The sequence below is a fragment of the Hipposideros armiger genome, unplaced genomic scaffold (genome assembly GCF_001890085.2).
Source record: "Hipposideros armiger isolate ML-2016 unplaced genomic scaffold, ASM189008v1 scaffold_556, whole genome shotgun sequence".
Lineage (NCBI taxonomy): Eukaryota > Metazoa > Chordata > Mammalia > Chiroptera > Hipposideridae > Hipposideros > Hipposideros armiger.
This window is the reverse complement of record NW_017731906.1, coordinates 699,096-716,956: the sequence shown is the minus strand read 5'-3', so window position 1 is coordinate 716,956 and position 17,861 is coordinate 699,096. Positions and strand designations below refer to the sequence as shown.

The window sequence follows — 17,861 nt, the reverse complement described above, 5'->3', positions numbered from 1 at the left end:
GAATTAGGTCATGTGCGTGTTTGTGAAGAGCCAGGCAACTCCACTCTGGCCGTGGAGTGTCCCACTCCATGCAACCCCCCGCTCCTGCCCTCCCCCACACCTTGCTGTTCTGTTTGTTTGGGATCTGAAAGGCCATTTAGTTGGTGCTTGGAGTTGCAGTGAGGAAGCATTGAGTAGGAGGACAGAGCATCAACCCAGCAAAGGCATAAAACCACCACCCAGAGTACACCTAGGAGGTGCAACATCCAGCCTTCCATTCACCCCACTTCAATTAGAGGCAAGGCTGGAATGAAACACAGGCCCCAGAACCCTTCGAGTGCCCCAGCCAGACCCACAAGCACTTCCTTTGGCAATCGGGGACTCATCCTCACTTTGTTTTCACACATAACTGGTTTTTAATTAAATTTGACTTTTCCTCACATCTGCTCGGCAGGCCGGTCCCCTTTGGAAGTAGCAAGCACAGACGTGGGGACAGGCTGGCAACAGGGAAAAGCAAACAGAGCAGAGCCCTTCAATCCATCCTATTCTGATGAAGAGTGCCCTCTGGACAGGCTTCTGCCCAGAGACTTGTTCTTGTCCGAGGGTCATTGTCCACGGAGATTAGCCTCCCAAGCCTCTGGAATCCTGGTCGCTCACAGAAGACCAGGAAGGAAGACAAGCGTGACCCTTGTTCCCAACGACGACTGGCTCAATACTTGTTTTTTCTCTCTCCTCCTGCCCCTGCCCACCCTGGCCCCGGTTTTCCCCCTCTCCCTCCTCCCCACAGAGATCTGTGCTGCTGACTGTGGTGGCCACGGCGTCTGCGTGGGGGGCACCTGCCGCTGCGAGGATGGCTGGATGGGGGCAGCCTGCGACCAGCGGGCCTGCCACCCACGCTGTGCCGAGCATGGGACCTGTCGCGACGGCAAGTGCGAATGCAGCCCCGGCTGGAACGGCGAGCACTGCACCATCGGTATGGCAGGCCCAGGCCCCAGGGTACCTCCTCTGGGCTGCATGGTGCCCTTGTCTGTCAGGCACTCCAGGGCCAAGGCTGGGCCCCCATCGCATGTGGGAACTGGGCACAGAGTCCTTTCATCTGGTGACATTATGGTTGGCATTTTCCTAGACATCATTTGGACTTAAACTCGTAACTGGACACTTAATCTCCTCCCTCCTCGATCTGCGTTTCCCAGATCCCAGTGACCTGGTTAGCATGCCTTGCCATGTAGCCCTTCCCAGGCCGAGTGCCGTGTAGGTCTATGTAAGGAGCTGGGGTTCCAGAGTGAGGCAGAGGAGTCTCACTTCACAGCTGTGGGCAAGTCCCAGTGAGCCTCAGTTTCCTCACTCACCTCTAAAATGGGGATAATAATGCATGTAAAGAGCTTAGCACAGGCTGGCACGTAGTAGTGCTCAATACATATGCCATTATCATCAAATGCACAATCTAGTTAGGAGGGCTCGGGCTTAGCTCTGAGCTCCCCATCCTCACTGGCCTCCTAGGTCAGAGCTCCCAAAGAGGCCCTGGAATCCTGGGGAAAGCTTCCCGCAGGCCCCAGGCCACATCTGCATCCCATTAGGCCCGGGACCCTTCCCTCCCGTCCTCGGCTTCCGTCCTGTCTGCATTTGTCTCCTTTCTCCTATGTCGGGGCCTCCTCGGCACCAACGGCCCCTGCCGAACGAAGCAGCACTGTTGGCAGCTTTCAAAACAAGCTGATCACTCCATCCCCTTCTTTCTGCCTTCCCTGCTGGTTTTGTTGATTTTAAACACAGCCAGACATTTTGCTTGGTTTATTATCTGGAATGAACACTCACCAAAAGCTCTTTATTGAATCAACTGGTTTGTGTATGTGTGTTTTAACTTCTTCCCCTTCCATTTTTTTTTTTTTTTTTTAAGAAAGGGTCTGTGATCAGATGGTGAGCACATGGCTTTACAAGGGAGGATTCTCGGTGCCTCTCCAGCTCTGAAAGCCACCTATTGAGTCTTACAGAAACTGGGAGACCAGCCCCTAAACTTTTGGGGGACAAAGGAATTTTGAGCAACTAGAACTGTCTCTTATCTCATGGTTTTCTTTTTAGGTTCCATTCCTTCTGTTTTATGACCTGAAATTAGTTTCTATTCATCATCCCTGCCCTCACAACATCACTCTGTTTATAAATGGCTGTAGAACACCTTATACTTATTACTATTATTGGTAGTGGCTTCTAATTTTTGAGTATTTACAGTGTCCCAAGCACTGTGCTAAGGGCTTTAACTGCATTATTTCATACTCTTAACAGCCCTTGTGGGGGCACACATATTGTCCCCTCCTTTTTGGGGACCTGAGGCCGAAGGCCACTTAACTTTTAAGAAGCAGCCCAGGAATTGGAGGCTCGGTGTTCTAAGACTTGGTGCATGGGCCGCTCCCCAGCTGCTTGCTTTGCAGTCCTTGCAGCACAGAGCCCGAGTTTTCTACAGCGGCATCCAGCTCACATCCTTCCCGGGGCCTTCCTGTTATGGTTGTACTCAGAGTTCCACACCAAATTTGCCAGGCCACACTCTGAACAGAGCCACTCAGAGCCGATGGCAGCCCCCTCTGCTTTTCCACAGCAGAAGTGTTATTACCGTGGTGTCTTACTGTGGGCTTCTGGGTGGCTTCTTTACATCAGTGTCATCTTACCTTATGATTGTCCTGGACGCCCCTTTAAGAGAAGCGGCCCAAGTCACCTGCGGTGCCCTCTTCTTTCAACTCTGCTTTCACTTTTCAGCATGACTGAGTACAAGACTGACCTTTTAGCCTCCCTGCTTAGAAGGGGACCCATCCCTATTAAAAACAAAATCAGAGCCCCGAGAGAGCGTATCCTGTTTTTCTGTCTTGCTTACCAATCCTTGTAACTTGCTTACAGAGTCCTCAACTCACCTTACCAAGTTCCAAAAAGTGTTTGGATGTCAGACTTTTATAAGATAAAAGCATCTCATCTGAGTCAAATGATGAGGGATTTAGGGAAATTCTCCCTCAATCCAGTCACAGATGACTCATGACCAGGTTTGCTGGCAGGCTGTGCTACATCTAGTGTTTTGTAGACGTTCATGAGCTTGGCCTGAAGAATACCCCTTTTGTTCCAATGCCAAGACGTCAAACCATCCCCTCCCAATACCTCCTCTGCACACCCCGTTCACTGTCACTCTCTAAGAGCAAATTCCTCCTTGGGATTGCAGATGCTTCTTCCCCTCCAGATAAGAAATCCATCAAGGTAAACATGCAGAATTCAAGAGGGAGGTTGACAGTCATAAATACCAGAAAAATGTCACAGGACATTGAAGAAGTAATGGACTGGTCATAGTGGCTCAGATGAAAGGACGCTGGCTGGGAATCCTATTACCTTTCATTGTGTGGTGAGCGTTTCCTTTGTTCCTGTCTAATCTACCTGCATGGCAACTTGCTGTCCGTGCCCGTGCATCCCTGCCTGTAGCCAGCTGCACCCCCACAGCGGAACCCAGTACCCCAGTGCTGAAGGAACGCTTCAGCCACCTTGTTGGACAGACGGGAAGGGATAGGCAATGCAGATGACAGAAACAACTGCGGTGCCTTCTTTTCCTGTTTGGAATGGAAATAAGAAGGAGACACCCCTGTTTTAAACTTGGATGGTAACACGAAGCGCTTTCTTACGTTTCCAGGGAACTGCACTCCCTGTGAGGGTCATTTAGGAAAAGAAAGAACTGCTGATGTGAAAAGTTAGAAATTTCAAGTGTTACCTTTTCTCTTGTTCCCAGGTTTCATTATTCTACAGTAGGTCATTATAGTGCCGCTGGGTCATATGCTGCAGTATAGTTATGTCCTACACCAGAGAAAGAGAGAGCAGTGGCTCCACAACACCGATTCAGAGACCTCCATGTAGTAAAAGGGAAAGAAAAGAGAGCCTGTTTATTCACACACTGCTGCCCTCCATAAACAAGAAAGAATGACTTGATGGCTTAAGAGCTGGCATAAAAGAGTAAGACAAGCCTGGGCTCCTTATGGTCAGATCCCCAGCATAAGAACCCTGTTATCCAGTGTCATTTCCCAGAGCAGGTTATTAAAGTAGGAAGTAAACGTCTCCTTTGGAGGCTTTGGTTCATCTTTTCTTTTATGGAAGCTAAGATTTTTCTCAAAAGAGCTTGGTTTTCAGAATAAAAGGGAATTGGACAGTGGCATCCTCTTTAATGACAGTAGTTTTGTCAAAAAGCAAGAATATTTCCCATTGAATCCTGATTCCTTATGTTAGGAATTATCTGTCTCATGCATCTTCAAGAAAAGTCCCTGGGTGCTTCAGTTTTGCCCTCTAAATCACAGAATAGAGCAGCTGGAGGAGGCCTCTAGGGGTGACGGAATTCTGGCCCCCTCCTCCATCGTCCACAGAAGTGCACACCCATCAGCCTAAATCTCAGTCACCTGCTCCTAAACATATCCCACAAATAAAAAGGGGCTTTTATTTTCCTCACCACTGATACTCCCATTGCATAGATGGAACCCAGTTTTCCTAGTCCAGAAGTTAAGGTAAGAAGGATTGATTTGGATCTATTTCTCAAGTATATGGTCAACACAGAGTCATCAAAAGCATATTTTGGGATGTCTTTTCCAGGAATTTTATGGGTCTCTTAAGTCTGGGGCTTGACCCTAGTTTCTTTAGAGAAAGCTGCACATTGTAGTTAAATTTAAGAAGCCTCTTAATTTTTTTCTATTTTTTTGAAAACACTACTAACATTTTGGATCGCTTCTGTGATAGTTATTTTATTCGCTTCGTGCTCCTTGTCTATAAAGTTTCAGAACACATGTGGGAAATGCCAGCTTCTGATTACATTTGTAAAATTCCAACCTTGACCCCAAAGCTGTGATTGTTCAAGATGCCAGATATACAGAATTATTTACTAGGCTTCAGGAGAGCTGTCCAATCATATAAACCTTGATTCTTAAACAAATCCTCCTCTGGGAGTAAAGATCAAAATAATACTCTGATGATGCAATTACTAGCGTGAGCAAAGCCAGACTTTGCGATGAAGAGAAATTATAAAGAAAGGCCACAAAATTTTCTGGAGTTCTTTGTCCACATTTGAATGGTAGAGCTCAGGTTTCTCCTTTGTAATCAGATGGTCTTCCACCAAAGCTCGCAAGTCACTCCCAAGGTATCAGCGCCTGTATGATGGCTCTAATGCTTATCCGTCCTCAAAAGCATTCTCTCACAACAGGACCTGTGACCTGACAGGACAAATGCTGACAAGGACAAAGAATATGGACAGGGATCTACCCCCAAGTTATCTAAGCAAGAGCTTGATTAGATGATGGTTCTTGGAGATTTCAGCCCACATGTAGAAGGGGTGGGAAAGTTAATGGGCCTTGTGAGCCCCTCTCAGGATGAGCACCATTGGCCACCTATTCATTCATTGACCCTTCATCCAAAGAGAGAAGAGCCTTAGTGTATCCAAGATCTTCACAAGAACATGTCTTTAGTGGTTTGTCATCCATCAGGAAGAAATTTAGATGATGATAACCACCCCGAGCATTACCTGCTCTAATGATCCTTGTTTAATCTGGCCTAACGTGTACCAGTGGTACAGCTGTTATAGTCAACTGAGGGTCCTGGAAAATAAGAATGAAAAGCCACTCGCCATGTTCTCCATAACCTTGATGGAGGGGCAGGGTACAGGCAAGTCAAGGGAAGACGTTTTCATGTTGGAGGTCATGTTATAGAAAGGCTAAAGAGAGCTAAGACCTCACAGACCAACCTCTGCCAAAAGCTGAGTCTGTGTCGTAAACAGCTGTGTGCCACCACCATCTCCAGTTTCTTGCACAGTGATAGGAATACAGAAGGAGCACAAGAAGCATCTGTGCAGTGTTGAAAGAATAAGCATGGCCCAAGAGAAAAAAAATGACTCTACCACCACCGTCTTCATCCGGAAGTTCTGAGGAGAAAGATAAAGGAATCTTTTTGAAGTTTGGAATCCACCTTTCATAATGCAAATTTATGGACTTTATGTGATCTTTTCTTAAAGTTAGTACTTTAAAATCATGATGAATTTTTAAGAGACCATCCTCAAGGGCATATGTGCCAAGATTTTCAAACAATGAAAGCAACAGTAGTATGGACTCCTGCATATGCCTTTTATAAATAAATGGCATTGGACTTCAAGGACCCAGTTATCGCTTCCATTTTCAATAGCCAGAGACAAGGAAGCTCTCTCTATTTCATTCCCAGAAAACTGTTGGACTTGGACTGTTACCAGATGTTGGATTCACAGTGTGGCTTGAGGTCACTGTGTAGGAAAGGAATCCCTTGATTTGTGGCATCAGAATTTGAAGTTTCGAATGTCTACTTTTATCTCCTGAAACCCACACGTTGACTGAAACCTGAGTCTGCCTCAGTCACATCTACTGGCTGCTACTGCTGCCTGCATTCTGGAGACATTAGTAAGCATTTCTAAAGGTGTTAAAAATGAATTTATACTTAATAGAGATCTTTATTACTAAAAAAATTCTAAAAAATGAAATGGCATTAGAAGAGAGAGAGAGAGCTCTCTGAAGTCAGCCCCTTGGGCTTGGGGCAATTACCCTATAGACTGGATGTAATCTGTACTCATCACCAGACTCATGATATCACCATCATAATAAAAGGGAATTTGACAGTGGCATCCTCTTTAATGACAGTATTTTATTGTGTTCATTCATTCAACAACCACATACCGAGCACTACAGTTGAAGTGTTTCTTGTTGGAGAGCTCCCTCAAAGCAGATGCTGCATGGCGGTATGGCCATTTGGATCCCTTGATGGTGTCTCATCCAGCCTAGTCATCCTTCCCAACCCTGTGAAAGAAATCTAGGCATGTCATCTCTTCTCTAGCTGAGTTCAGAGTTTTTACAAGAATGTATTGTGACCCTCCACAAAACTCAGCAGATCTGAAAGCTGAGAGCAGCAACTGAGACGGGAGGTCCAGGAGGTCCCGCATGCTGTTGCTCTCAGATGGCATACCCTGGGAGAAGGTGTCTAAGAAAGTTTAGGCCGCTTTACAAAATGAGATGAATAAGCTTGACTAAGACGGAAGTGACAGATGAACCAAGAATCAAGACAAGTCTTTGCCTTAGCCAGAGACGTATCCTAGCCTGTTTTAGCTGTGGGCTGGCCCTGGTTATCATTGTGCGGCATTCCACAGCTTCGTTTCTTCTTTCCTGCTCCATAAGCCACTCTTCTTCGCTTTCCCTTCTTACATCCTATTATCTCATGGACTCCACGGCATCCATAAGAATGAAGGGGAAGCATGCAGGCCCAGTGAACATCTCTTTCCAATTTTCCACGTGGCTGTGCAGCCTCCAGGAGCATATTTCATCTGGAAACAGAGACCACATGGATACCCAGACTAAGAACAGAGCCTCTCTGTTTTTTGAGGCAAATAGATTATCAAGGAATAGCAATAACACCTGTCCTATCTAAAGGACTGAAAAAAAATGAAATTTATATTTTTGTACAAATAGAGTAAGAATGTTCTTCCAGTTTGTAGAACCCTAGGGCTTTCAGATTCAGGCCCCACCATGGCAGTCCAGTCCTCCTTATGGACTTTTGATTCCTGTATGAAATTGAACTGAGGATGGGGGCCAGCCTGGCAGAAAGCATCAGGTCCTTCAGAAGACGGCCTTCTACCTGGCCTTTGTGGCAGCATACGGGGGTGGGGGGTGGGGGGGTGAAAGGAAAACTCCCCAAATGGCTATGGCTACAGCCTAGCTGGAGAAGGTGAAATGGCATTACTGATTTGTGCTGGGAAGAGGTCGGCCATGCTTTAAACACACAGCCACATATATGCATGGTGGGATTTCTTTCAGAGCAGCATTTGACCCCCATCCTCACAAACAAGCAGAACCTTAGATGACCAAATAATCCAATGCTTGGATGCAGCCCCTCCATTGGAAAACAAAGCACATGTCATTCTGTCTTTGGAGTTAATCAGCATTGAGCGGTGGTCAGGTTTTCTTCCCTCTTCCTCATTTTTCACAGTGACATCCATTGACCTGTACCTCACATCCTTTGTAAGAGATGTGTCTTACGTAGCACGCCAGGCATTCTGCATTCACATCTGTGGGGGTACGTGTCCATAGAAAATTCAAGAATGGCAAACAGATCATCTAGCGGTATATTTGACCAAAGGCTCAACCCACTTCCCTAGTGCATATCAAAGACGATTCTCATTTTACGTAGTGCTGAATTCCAGCTTCCTGGAAACCCCTCTGCCCAGATACAGTGCACTTGTTCTTACACAACAGCTTCCCTTAAAAGGGAGGTTGGATGCTGCTCTGGGTAGACCAAGAGCAAGTCCTAGTTTTCCGTGAAGCTGAACAGACCTAACAGAACAGGAGTGTGGTCACGTTGGCAGCTTCCCATCCTCCTCCTCCCGTTTTCCTTATCCATGTGTCTTCTCGTTTACCTGAGCATATTTCCAAACACCTGGGTCACAGAATGTGTTGACATCCCCTTTTGGCCCTTCCTGGAGAATGTGCTTGCTCTCCCTCCTCCTCTCTCATGTTATCCCCACCATGGCAGGTCTGTCCCACACGTGGGGTGCGTCCCCTTTGTCTCCTTCGCACCCGGCATGGTTATGTGGCAGGCAGTATTGCACTTACTTGATCCTACCTTACATGTCCTGTCTTTTATTTCCCAAGCTCACTATCTGGATAGGGTAGTTAAAGGTATGGTCTTCCTTCCTCTATTTTCCTTATTGTTTTTGTGTGTGTGTGTTTGTGTATAAGCATAAAAGAAGAAATGTATATATAAAAATGTCTACACACCCCATGAGCATGGTTTCTAGATGCTGCCACATCCCCAGCTCTGTCACAGCATCCACTGCCCTGAGGATGGGTTTTTTGGTCACAAGGTGGTTGATATACCTAGAATGTCATTCTTCCCCCTAAAATGCTCAATCTGTTTGTGACATTACCATTGTGCTGTTGTCCTTCCCTCCCCATAGACACATACACTCCTCACCTTTTCTGCCCATCTCATGTCGCCCCGCCCATCCTTTATGGCCCCTGGTCCATTAGAATTAAGATGCTGGGAACCAGCGTGGCTGGCCTGAGAGAAGAGACCCTAGAGAAAGCTAGATAATCTTAAGGGCTGCATTCTATTACTGTTGTGTTCATTCATCCAGCAACCACATACGGAACACCCTAGTACTGTACTAGGTACTGTGCCAGGCTCTGGTAAAAGGAGAAAAACAGACTCCTGACTCAGGGACTAGAGGGTCTTTTCAGAGAAGGCCTCACTGATCAGAAGACTATTGCTGTCATCTAGGTAGAAGATGATAGTGACCTTTTCTGGGGAAGTGACTGTAGGGATGAAAAAGTGCAAGAGGAAAAGAAAGAGAACCATAAAGAAAGGGGACATTTTGATATATGATAGATGTATGACATAGCCCCTTCACTAAAAAATATTTAAATAACTTCAAGGATTCTGAAAGTCTTACCTGATGCTAGCTTCAAGGGGGGCTTCATCATAGGCTTATACAGAAGGTTGGAGATAAAATGGTCCCTTGTCATTTAAAGGGCATCATTTCTTTTGAAAAACTTAGCCCTTCTCTAAACCTTAAAATTATCTTATTTTGGCTCTAGCAAATACCTGGTGTGAGTCCTTCCAGAGGGGATTGTTAATGTCACTTGGACTCTCTGAATTATTGATGGGTTTCAGGGTTTGTGGAATTAATGAGCTTCAGGAGTGGGTAAGGATAGGCCTATTGCTTTAAGAAAGTCAGCAAGTCACCCCAGAGGAGGCTTCTTCCTACTGGGTAATGGGGGTCTGACTATCCCAGAAGCACATTGCTGGATGAGAGCAAACCTCATTCCACCCACAGGTACTCAAGGTCCCTCTGAAACCCTGAAACTGATAGGCTAGTGCAGGCCCTCAGGGCATAACTTGGTCCATTTAAAGAAACTGACTGTGGATAAAGTGTTCTTGTGATTTCACATATAGAACTTTCCCTCCCGGAGAGCCTCTGCTCCTTCAGGCAGTTTCCAGGCAGCTCAGAATGTGTGTGCCAGGCACTGTGTGCTAAGAGGGGCTCACGAGAGCAGGGCTTACCAAAGTGGCTTTTGTGGAATGGAATATTCCACATTATTATAAATGGTTGTGAGGGGGAAAAAAGAGTTATGAGGTCAAATTGGAAAATGTTCTGATAATCTAATAAGCATATTAAGACTTCTGTAAGACTTCTCAGAGCCTCTAATGGATTAATATTTAGGGTGACTTTCTAGGATAAGAATATAGGATGCAGTGTTTTCCACCCTTGCTTGATCACAGGAGCTTGCTTTTGAGGACCTCATAGAGCTAGTCTTCCACAAAATACACTCTGAGAAGTATTGTTTGAGATTATGAGACCCACTTTAAGTCCTTCCTGGAACAAAGTGGGGTATAGATAAGCAGAAGATAAAATTCTTGAGGTGAGGTGATAGATCTCATCTCTATATACCCTACAATTAACACAAGGCCTGGCATCCAGTAGGTACTGATTAAAGTTTGTTGAAACTACAAACAAAATCATCAAATTTGACGGTCTTTTGACCTGCTTATTGGGTTGGTTGCACTGGACCTAACAGATTATCTCATCCAAACTCTTATTTTATAGATAAGGAAATTGAGGCCAAAAGAGGAAAAGTAACTTTTCCAAGATCCCACAAGTTAGTCAGGCAGGAGGTACCAGAACTTAGGTCTCCTAGTTCACTCATTGGTTCAGCTCAACAAATACATATTGAGTGTTTGCTATGCGCAAGGCATGGATGGGGCCCAAAGTCACTTTGAGGGAGTTTACGTTCTGATGGAGGGAGTAAGACATTAAACTAACTTCAAAATTAATCATTTAAGTATACTTGGAACAGTTGCTCTCAAGGAGGACAGGGTGCTAGAAGAGCATAAAATGGTGAGCCCTGAACCATCTCGCTGCCTCCCTTGCAGCTACATATTGATCCCCATGACCTTGTCACTGGGCTTGTCTTAGTTCTCTTTGGCAAGGTTTGCATTTATGAGAACCACAGCTTTTGACCCAGGCAAAAGATTATTTTCTGGTTTGTGAATTTTTTAGTGATATTCTACAACAATAAAACAAACCCAATAATAATAATAGCTCATTTATTGAATACCTATTTTTGTTACCCACTGTGCTAAATAATTGACATACACTATCCCATTAATCTTCTCAAGAACTCTTTGAGTTAGGTGTTACCTCCTTTTTACAGATGAGAAAACAGGCCTAGAGAGTTAAATAATTTGCCAGTCATCACATGTGTAGTAAGTAAAATGGTGGTGCTGGGATTTGAACTGAGGTCTGTCCAGCTCCAAAGTCCACACTCTATTACAACACATGAGTTTTCTTTTTTAAACTTAGGAGTCAGTGGTGTGAAACTGGAACTGCCCTAGGAAATCAGGATCTGAAATAATATAACAAAATTTATTTTGTTTAGAAATTATATATGTAAAGTGTCCAGCACAGTGGCAGAAACCTTCAGTATATGGCAACTGTCATTGTCATTACTGTCTTGTAGCATCTAAACCAGGGGTAGGCAAACTACAACCCATAGACCAGATCTAGCCCATTACTTGTTTTTGTAAATAAAGTTTTATTGGAATACAGTCATGCTCATTCATGTATAAATTGTGTGTGGCTGCTTTCAAGCTATAATGGCAGAATTGGGTAATTGTAACAGAGACTTAATGATTCACAAGCTTAAAATTTTATTGTCTGGACCTTTATAGAAAAAATTTGCTGATTCTAATCTAGAAAACTGCCTTAGTTCTCTATTTTGCTTTTCTATGAGCCCTACCTGAGGTTATGGGTGCAACTTATTATATATGCCCTCTACTCAAAATAGAAGGTAAACCTGAATAGAAGATTCAGATACTGTGTTCGAGCAATAGGTCAGGTTTTGTGCATCTTGTATACATTATCTAATCCTCCCAACAACCCCATTTTATAAATAGACTGAGGCTCAAAGAAATTAAAGTGCCCGGGTCATACAGCCACTGAGTAGCAGAACCAGCCATTGTTAGGGCTCCCAAGATTGTGCTCTTGCACAAGAGATATTCTTTGCATCTTCCAAGGAGCTACATCTTGGAGCAAGAGAAAGCAATCTACTACCATTCTTCAAATTGGGGCCCTATTTCCTCTACGACTGATACATGAAATACAAATGAGGCTTCATTGAAAGGAAGTCTCGGCAGGATGGACAAAAATTTGAATGGAACTAATTGGGGGAAGAGGGAGTCTGTAATTTTAGAGTTTGGCTGATGTTGGCTACAGAGTCCGAATGCCTGGGTAGTCACCTGCACATCACAGCACTGCTCCTGCGCTTATAATAACTGCTTTCCAATCACCTTTGGGTGGCAATGCGGGTGGCTTCTCACCTTTCCCAACAGGCTTCTGCTGTGCAAAGACCACATAGTCTAGACTTGATTCTAAACTTCTGGACGAAGCCCTCCTAGATTTGGAGTACATACTCAATAAATATTTCCTCCTTTGAATGAAAAAGACAGTGGCCATGTGGATTGGTTGGTTGCTGTGTTGAACATCTCAACTATAAATAAGCATGTTCTTTTATTTTGTAATAATAGTCAATGATCAAAAGTCCTTGAAACACTGAAGTTTTAGAGTCTAATTGATCAGCCATTCAGTGAGTGCCTACCTTGGCCTAGGTCTAATGCTACATTCACATTTGTCCCATTCAAGAATAATGGGTCCATTTCCAGTTATTTCATTGCAGAAAATTCAGTTTGTAGCCATACTTGTAGCAGTTTTCTCCTCATAATAATAAGTTATATAGATGACAGAGTGCTTTCACATCCATACCTTTCCCTAAGACTGAGCAGAGACATGGAAGACGTGCCAGTGAAAGGTGGTTTTTTTTATAGCTCCTCTGAGAAAGGTATTGGCAGGTCTGTTAAAATGGGGACTTGAATGAAAACATGTGGCAAAATAGAAACTGAAGTGAGCCAAGTAACTTAACAGATTCTCAGGCATAGATTTCTGAGCCACACACCCAGAGAGAGGGGTTTGAAAAGGTGGTAATAAAAACCCTGTAAATCTACTTGAATAGTCATAAAAAACTCTCCACCTTATGATAGAGTCAAAGCAGAACTAAGGCAGCATCTAAATATTACCTGACCCTTCTTGATTAAATCATCTGCAGCCCTCAGACAGATGGCCGCTCCTGTGTTAGGTTCCCACCATATTTTGTACATCTCCCTTTGGGCACTTAGCAGTGAAATATTTTGCTTATACAAATCTGTCTCCTTTCATAAGCTACATGCTTCTCAAGAAAAAGAACTAGTTCTTATTCATCTCTATCCCTCCAGTGCTAGCCCAGAGAAGGTGCTCAATAAATGACAGATTTACAGACGAACAACATTCGTTAGGGAAGGACAGCCTTCCTGTACCTGCGATTGCAACTGTAGGCAGCCCTGGTTAGTCTCCCTCATCTCAGTCATCAGGCTCCTCTGGCTACAGAGCCCTTCTGAGTGGCTGCAGTTAAAATGGGAAGGAAAAGACCCAAGGACTCTTTCTCAAAAGCAAAGACAGTGTAGGAGAAAATAGGACAGAATACATGAAAAACCTAAGGTCCAATGGAACTGACCTAGTAACAAAAGCTGAAAAAGGTACAGCCCTTTAGAATGAGACCCAGAGGTGCTGAGGGGACATGAGGAGTAAACACAGAGATGATCCCTTTGTTCCAAACAGCCTCCTGAGATGGAAAGACACACAAGGGTGAACGAGGCACAATGATCAAGCAAAAAGCTCCATTGGTCAGATTCTGACAGGCCTACACCCACTGACTCTACTCTAGAACCCTGATCGCTTTTGAAAGAAGGGTTTTAGTGTGGATTTCACACCTATCCCTGCCACTTCCTGACTGGGCCACTTCCTGACAGGACAGCCTTAGCAAGTCCTTCCCCCTATGAGTCTTGGTTGCTTGTCGGTGAAATGGCAGTTCCTACTGAGACCAACCTCCCTGGGTGCTGAGGGCACCGATGTGCTGATGGATGTGAAAGCATTTTGTAAGTTGGCAGGTAGAGCATGAGTGTGTGTGACTGCAGTTGGCCGTGGACGATCAGACCTTGATTCTGAGTGCTTTGCCTTGCAGAGGGCTGCCCTGGGCTGTGCAATGGCAACGGCAGATGCACCTTGGACCTGAATGGGTGGCACTGTGTCTGTCAGCTGGGCTGGAGAGGAGCTGGCTGTGACACATCGATGGAAACTGCCTGTGGTGACAGCAAAGACAACGACGGAGGTAGGGCTCTGGCGTCTATGGGCCCCACACAGCACTGGGGATAGGGTGGGGTTCAGGGTAGAGGGTGGACATTATGGAGTTAACAACCACCAACACCCCAGCTGACCCAGTCAAGGAGGCCTACAGGGCAGGCATAAAACTGCACATGTTGTCTAAGGAATAAGTGCATATCACTAGTTCCATTAGAATTAAATAAAATTAACTAATGTAAATAAAACTAATTGCCTTTGACAGCAAGTACAGAAGGCATATGAAAGAAAGAATTTTTCTAACAATTCAATGTGGAATGAGTTGCCTCGAAAAGTTAGATCCCCTTCACTGGATATGGACAAGAAGAGGCCATTCAATTCTGTAACACAGAAAGTGGCAGAAAGGATGCTTCTCCAATGGAGGGTGGTTGAGTTACCTTGGTCAAGGTCCCTTCTCCTCTGATTCTGATGGTAACCCTCACCTTTGCCCCCACACCCTCTGTCCCTGTGGGTTTGTAATAGAATTTGGTTTTGCTGTTGGATTTTTTTCTAAGTGCTGGACATTCTTCCGGAACACTTATTAGCTGAGAGTGAAGAGATCGGGGTTCTAATCCCAGTCTTTGACTCCCTGTGTATCCTTAAGCAAGCTACTTGATGTCTCTGGGCCTCATGCTCACTATTTATAGAATGAAGCAGTTGAATCATAAGAACCATTCCATATATTCGTCCTTCATCTTTCTGTTCTGTAAACTGGGATAAATACAACCATAATGTGCTCTACTTTCCCACGTGGAAGATGGGTTGATTCTTCCTAGCTCTACCATTTTTATTGGGGGTTATTAAAAGAATAAACAAACAGAAATATGAAAAAAAAAATAAAATTGAAACAGTTAACCCTTCCTTTCTAATGGTCATCTACCAGTTGTCCTAGTCCAGATGTATTTATGCAGCTCCCTCATATTTATACCAAGAGACTTTCTAGTGTACAGCAGAGTAGAAAATCAACAGGCTGGAAACTTTGCATCCCACCTTTTGGGAATTTCTGCTTAGAGTGATTCTATAATTGCAAAACATTGTATGCTATTGTATTAAGTTAAAAGGCATTGTGTGCTATTGGGATTACTCTGGTTCATTTGCCTTGCAATGAACTAGCCTTGAATTGGCACTAGCAGCCCAGAAAGGACTGTTTCAGACTGCTGATCTTTTTCTAAGTCAGCTCTCATTCTTTCTGTCTGCTGTCTGCATCCAGGATGGGTCAGGCCCATCTACCCAGGCCTGGGCCCAGTGGAGTAATTGTCAACAAAGAGCTCATAGGGCTGGGCCTTGGTAGCTAGACAGAGACAGCGAGCAGGTCCATGTTCTCCTTCCAAGATCTTGCAGGGTTAAAATGTCCCTTAATGGGTCTGAAACTTGAGTTCATTAATGCTTGTGCTCTATAAATATCCAACCTTCCTATTATGGGGCCAGGCCCTAGGCAGAGATGAATAAGTCCCATCCCTGCACTCTAGGAACTCAAATGATGGAGAAAGACCCAAAGTTAAGTGAAAAGTGCTATTGAAGAGTTAGATACTGGTAGTTGTGGGAGTAGGAAAACACTCATCAGGAAGGTGACACTCGAATAGGTAGGTGTTTCCTGAAAGAAAAGGCTTTCTATGCAGAGAAGTCATCATGGGCAAAGGCAGGCAAAGCAGGGAAAGGAACCAAGTATCCCTTGGTGATAAAGGTGGTCTTCAGGTAAGATAAAGTGCAATAATATTTGCTCGTCATAGGAAAGAGATGTCAGCCTAAATTATCTGCATAATTTCCTCAGCATTCCCTTTACCTTGCCTATGTAGACACAATTCCAAAGACCAATAGTAAATTCATGTCATAGAAGACAGGGGAACAGGAGCAGCACCAGGAAGTCGTTCCCTTTTCAAGAGTCCAGGGTCTTGGCCAGAGCCTTCAAACAGCTATTGAACATCTGGGCAGCAACAGAACTGAATATCCTTGAGAAATGTGGGGAGATGGTGCATCTCCCCCACAGCACATACAAAAATAGGTTCATAAACAAGGTTCTGTTGTTCCCTCACATGAAACGCAATACCAGTGTATCCTCTGTTTACCATCCTTCAGTGCCAGCCCTGCCAGCACTAGAACTCACCCCGTGTTTACATGGGGGGAAGCCCATAGCCACACAGCTTTGGTGGGAGAGTTTCTTGTCATAGGAAATGGGCTGATCTAGACCCCAGGGAAATGGAGCCCCCTCCAGGTCTGAGAGATGAACTAGCAGGGACTGGAAAAGAAAAATCAGAAAATCCCCATTTTTTTTTATTAAGGAGACTTATACCTTTTGCATTCATGGAGCATGTTACGGACTGAAAGGAGCTGTTACTTTTTGCAAAGCCATACAATGGCACTGTAACCTGAGGTCATTCACTCACTTGACAAACATTAACTGAATGAGTATCTACTCTGTATCAGGCCCTGTCCTGAGTCCAGGGGCTTCAGAGACAAATAAGACAGAGTCACTGCCCTTGTGAAGTTCACAATCTGGGGGGAGAGAGGGACAGCATGCCATTGTAATGCAGGCGGATAAGTGCCGTGACGAAGGAGCGTCCACTCGTTCAGCCGACATTATCAAACGCCTGCGTACTCCACTGGGAACTGGGATATAGTCCTGTGAGGCTTCCAGTCTAGCCAGGAAGACATCCCTTCATCATCATGATTGGGAAGACAACTAGCTAGGAAGACCAAATTATTGAGCAAGTTTAGCCTTGGGTTCTCAACTATGAAATGAGGAAATGTCTCACATCAGCACCCACTCAGCTCTGTGGGTTCTCCACCCATTGGGGGAGTCAAGGGGAAGGCTCAGGGGGCCCCTGCTTTGCAGGGCAGCACAGGTGAAACAACCATAGGGTATAGACTGTCCCTAAGTGCCAGAGGAGACAGAGCTACCCTCACTGGCCTCTCTATCTCTCTGGGTCTTGGCCAAATGGGTATGGTTTTAATGGGGGGAGGAACAGGGCAGGCTGTATAAGGCAACACAAGAGTGAGCCATATTTAGCTCTGGGTGGTTTTCAGTTCAGTCAAGCACCCATTTGTTGGGCTCCTGCTGTCTACAAGGCACCATGCTCCCTTCTAAGGGGATATAAAGACCAATGAACATGGCCTCTTCTTTCTCCCTCAGGAAACTCACAGTCATTTGGAAGAAATGTTATCCAAACAACTAAATCTAAAGGAGACGGAATAAACTAAGTGCCTTTATTTCAGCCATGATGTGGGACGCAGCCTAATCCCAAATAAACAAGTTAGGGTGGAAGGAAGAAAGAAGTGTTAGAGTCTCGCTGAGTGATGGTTCTTGGCTGATACAACCCAGGGGCTTGGAGAAGGAATCAGCAGAGTTTAATGTCGGGTAACAAGACGAAGAGACAGAGAACATCAACTTCAGCCCCTTCCTTCTACTCCCCTGCATGTTACAGACAGGGGAATGGGAGCTCAGAGAGGGAATGTGACATCGTACACGTCAAAGTCACAGGCAGTTGCTCTTGTGGCCTGGACTTAAGCCCCAAGACTCCTGAGCCATTCCACGGAGCCTTGTGAACCTAGAGCACTTCCATCTTCTCCTGGTGACTTCTCTTCCTCCTCCTAGAAATGTAGTGTGAGG

At 45.0% G+C, this 17,861-nt stretch overlaps 1 protein-coding gene across 11 annotated transcripts in view; it reads left to right on the top strand.

Moving 5' to 3' along the window:
- TENM4 (teneurin transmembrane protein 4) overlaps positions 1-17,861 on the top strand; it is a 601,437-nt gene that overhangs the window by 486,454 nt on the left and 97,122 nt on the right. For 9 of the 11 annotated variants that reach the window (XM_019623651.1, XM_019623656.1, XM_019623660.1 and 6 more), the window contains 3 exons: positions 767-952; positions 8,640-8,666; positions 14,100-14,246. In XM_019623651.1, coding sequence (XP_019479196.1) covers positions 767-952; positions 8,640-8,666; positions 14,100-14,246 — 360 coding nt within the window. The remainder of the gene's footprint in view (positions 1-766; positions 953-8,639; positions 8,667-14,099; positions 14,247-17,861) is intronic. The other 2 variants (XM_019623654.1, XM_019623653.1) reach the window with 1 other exon arrangement.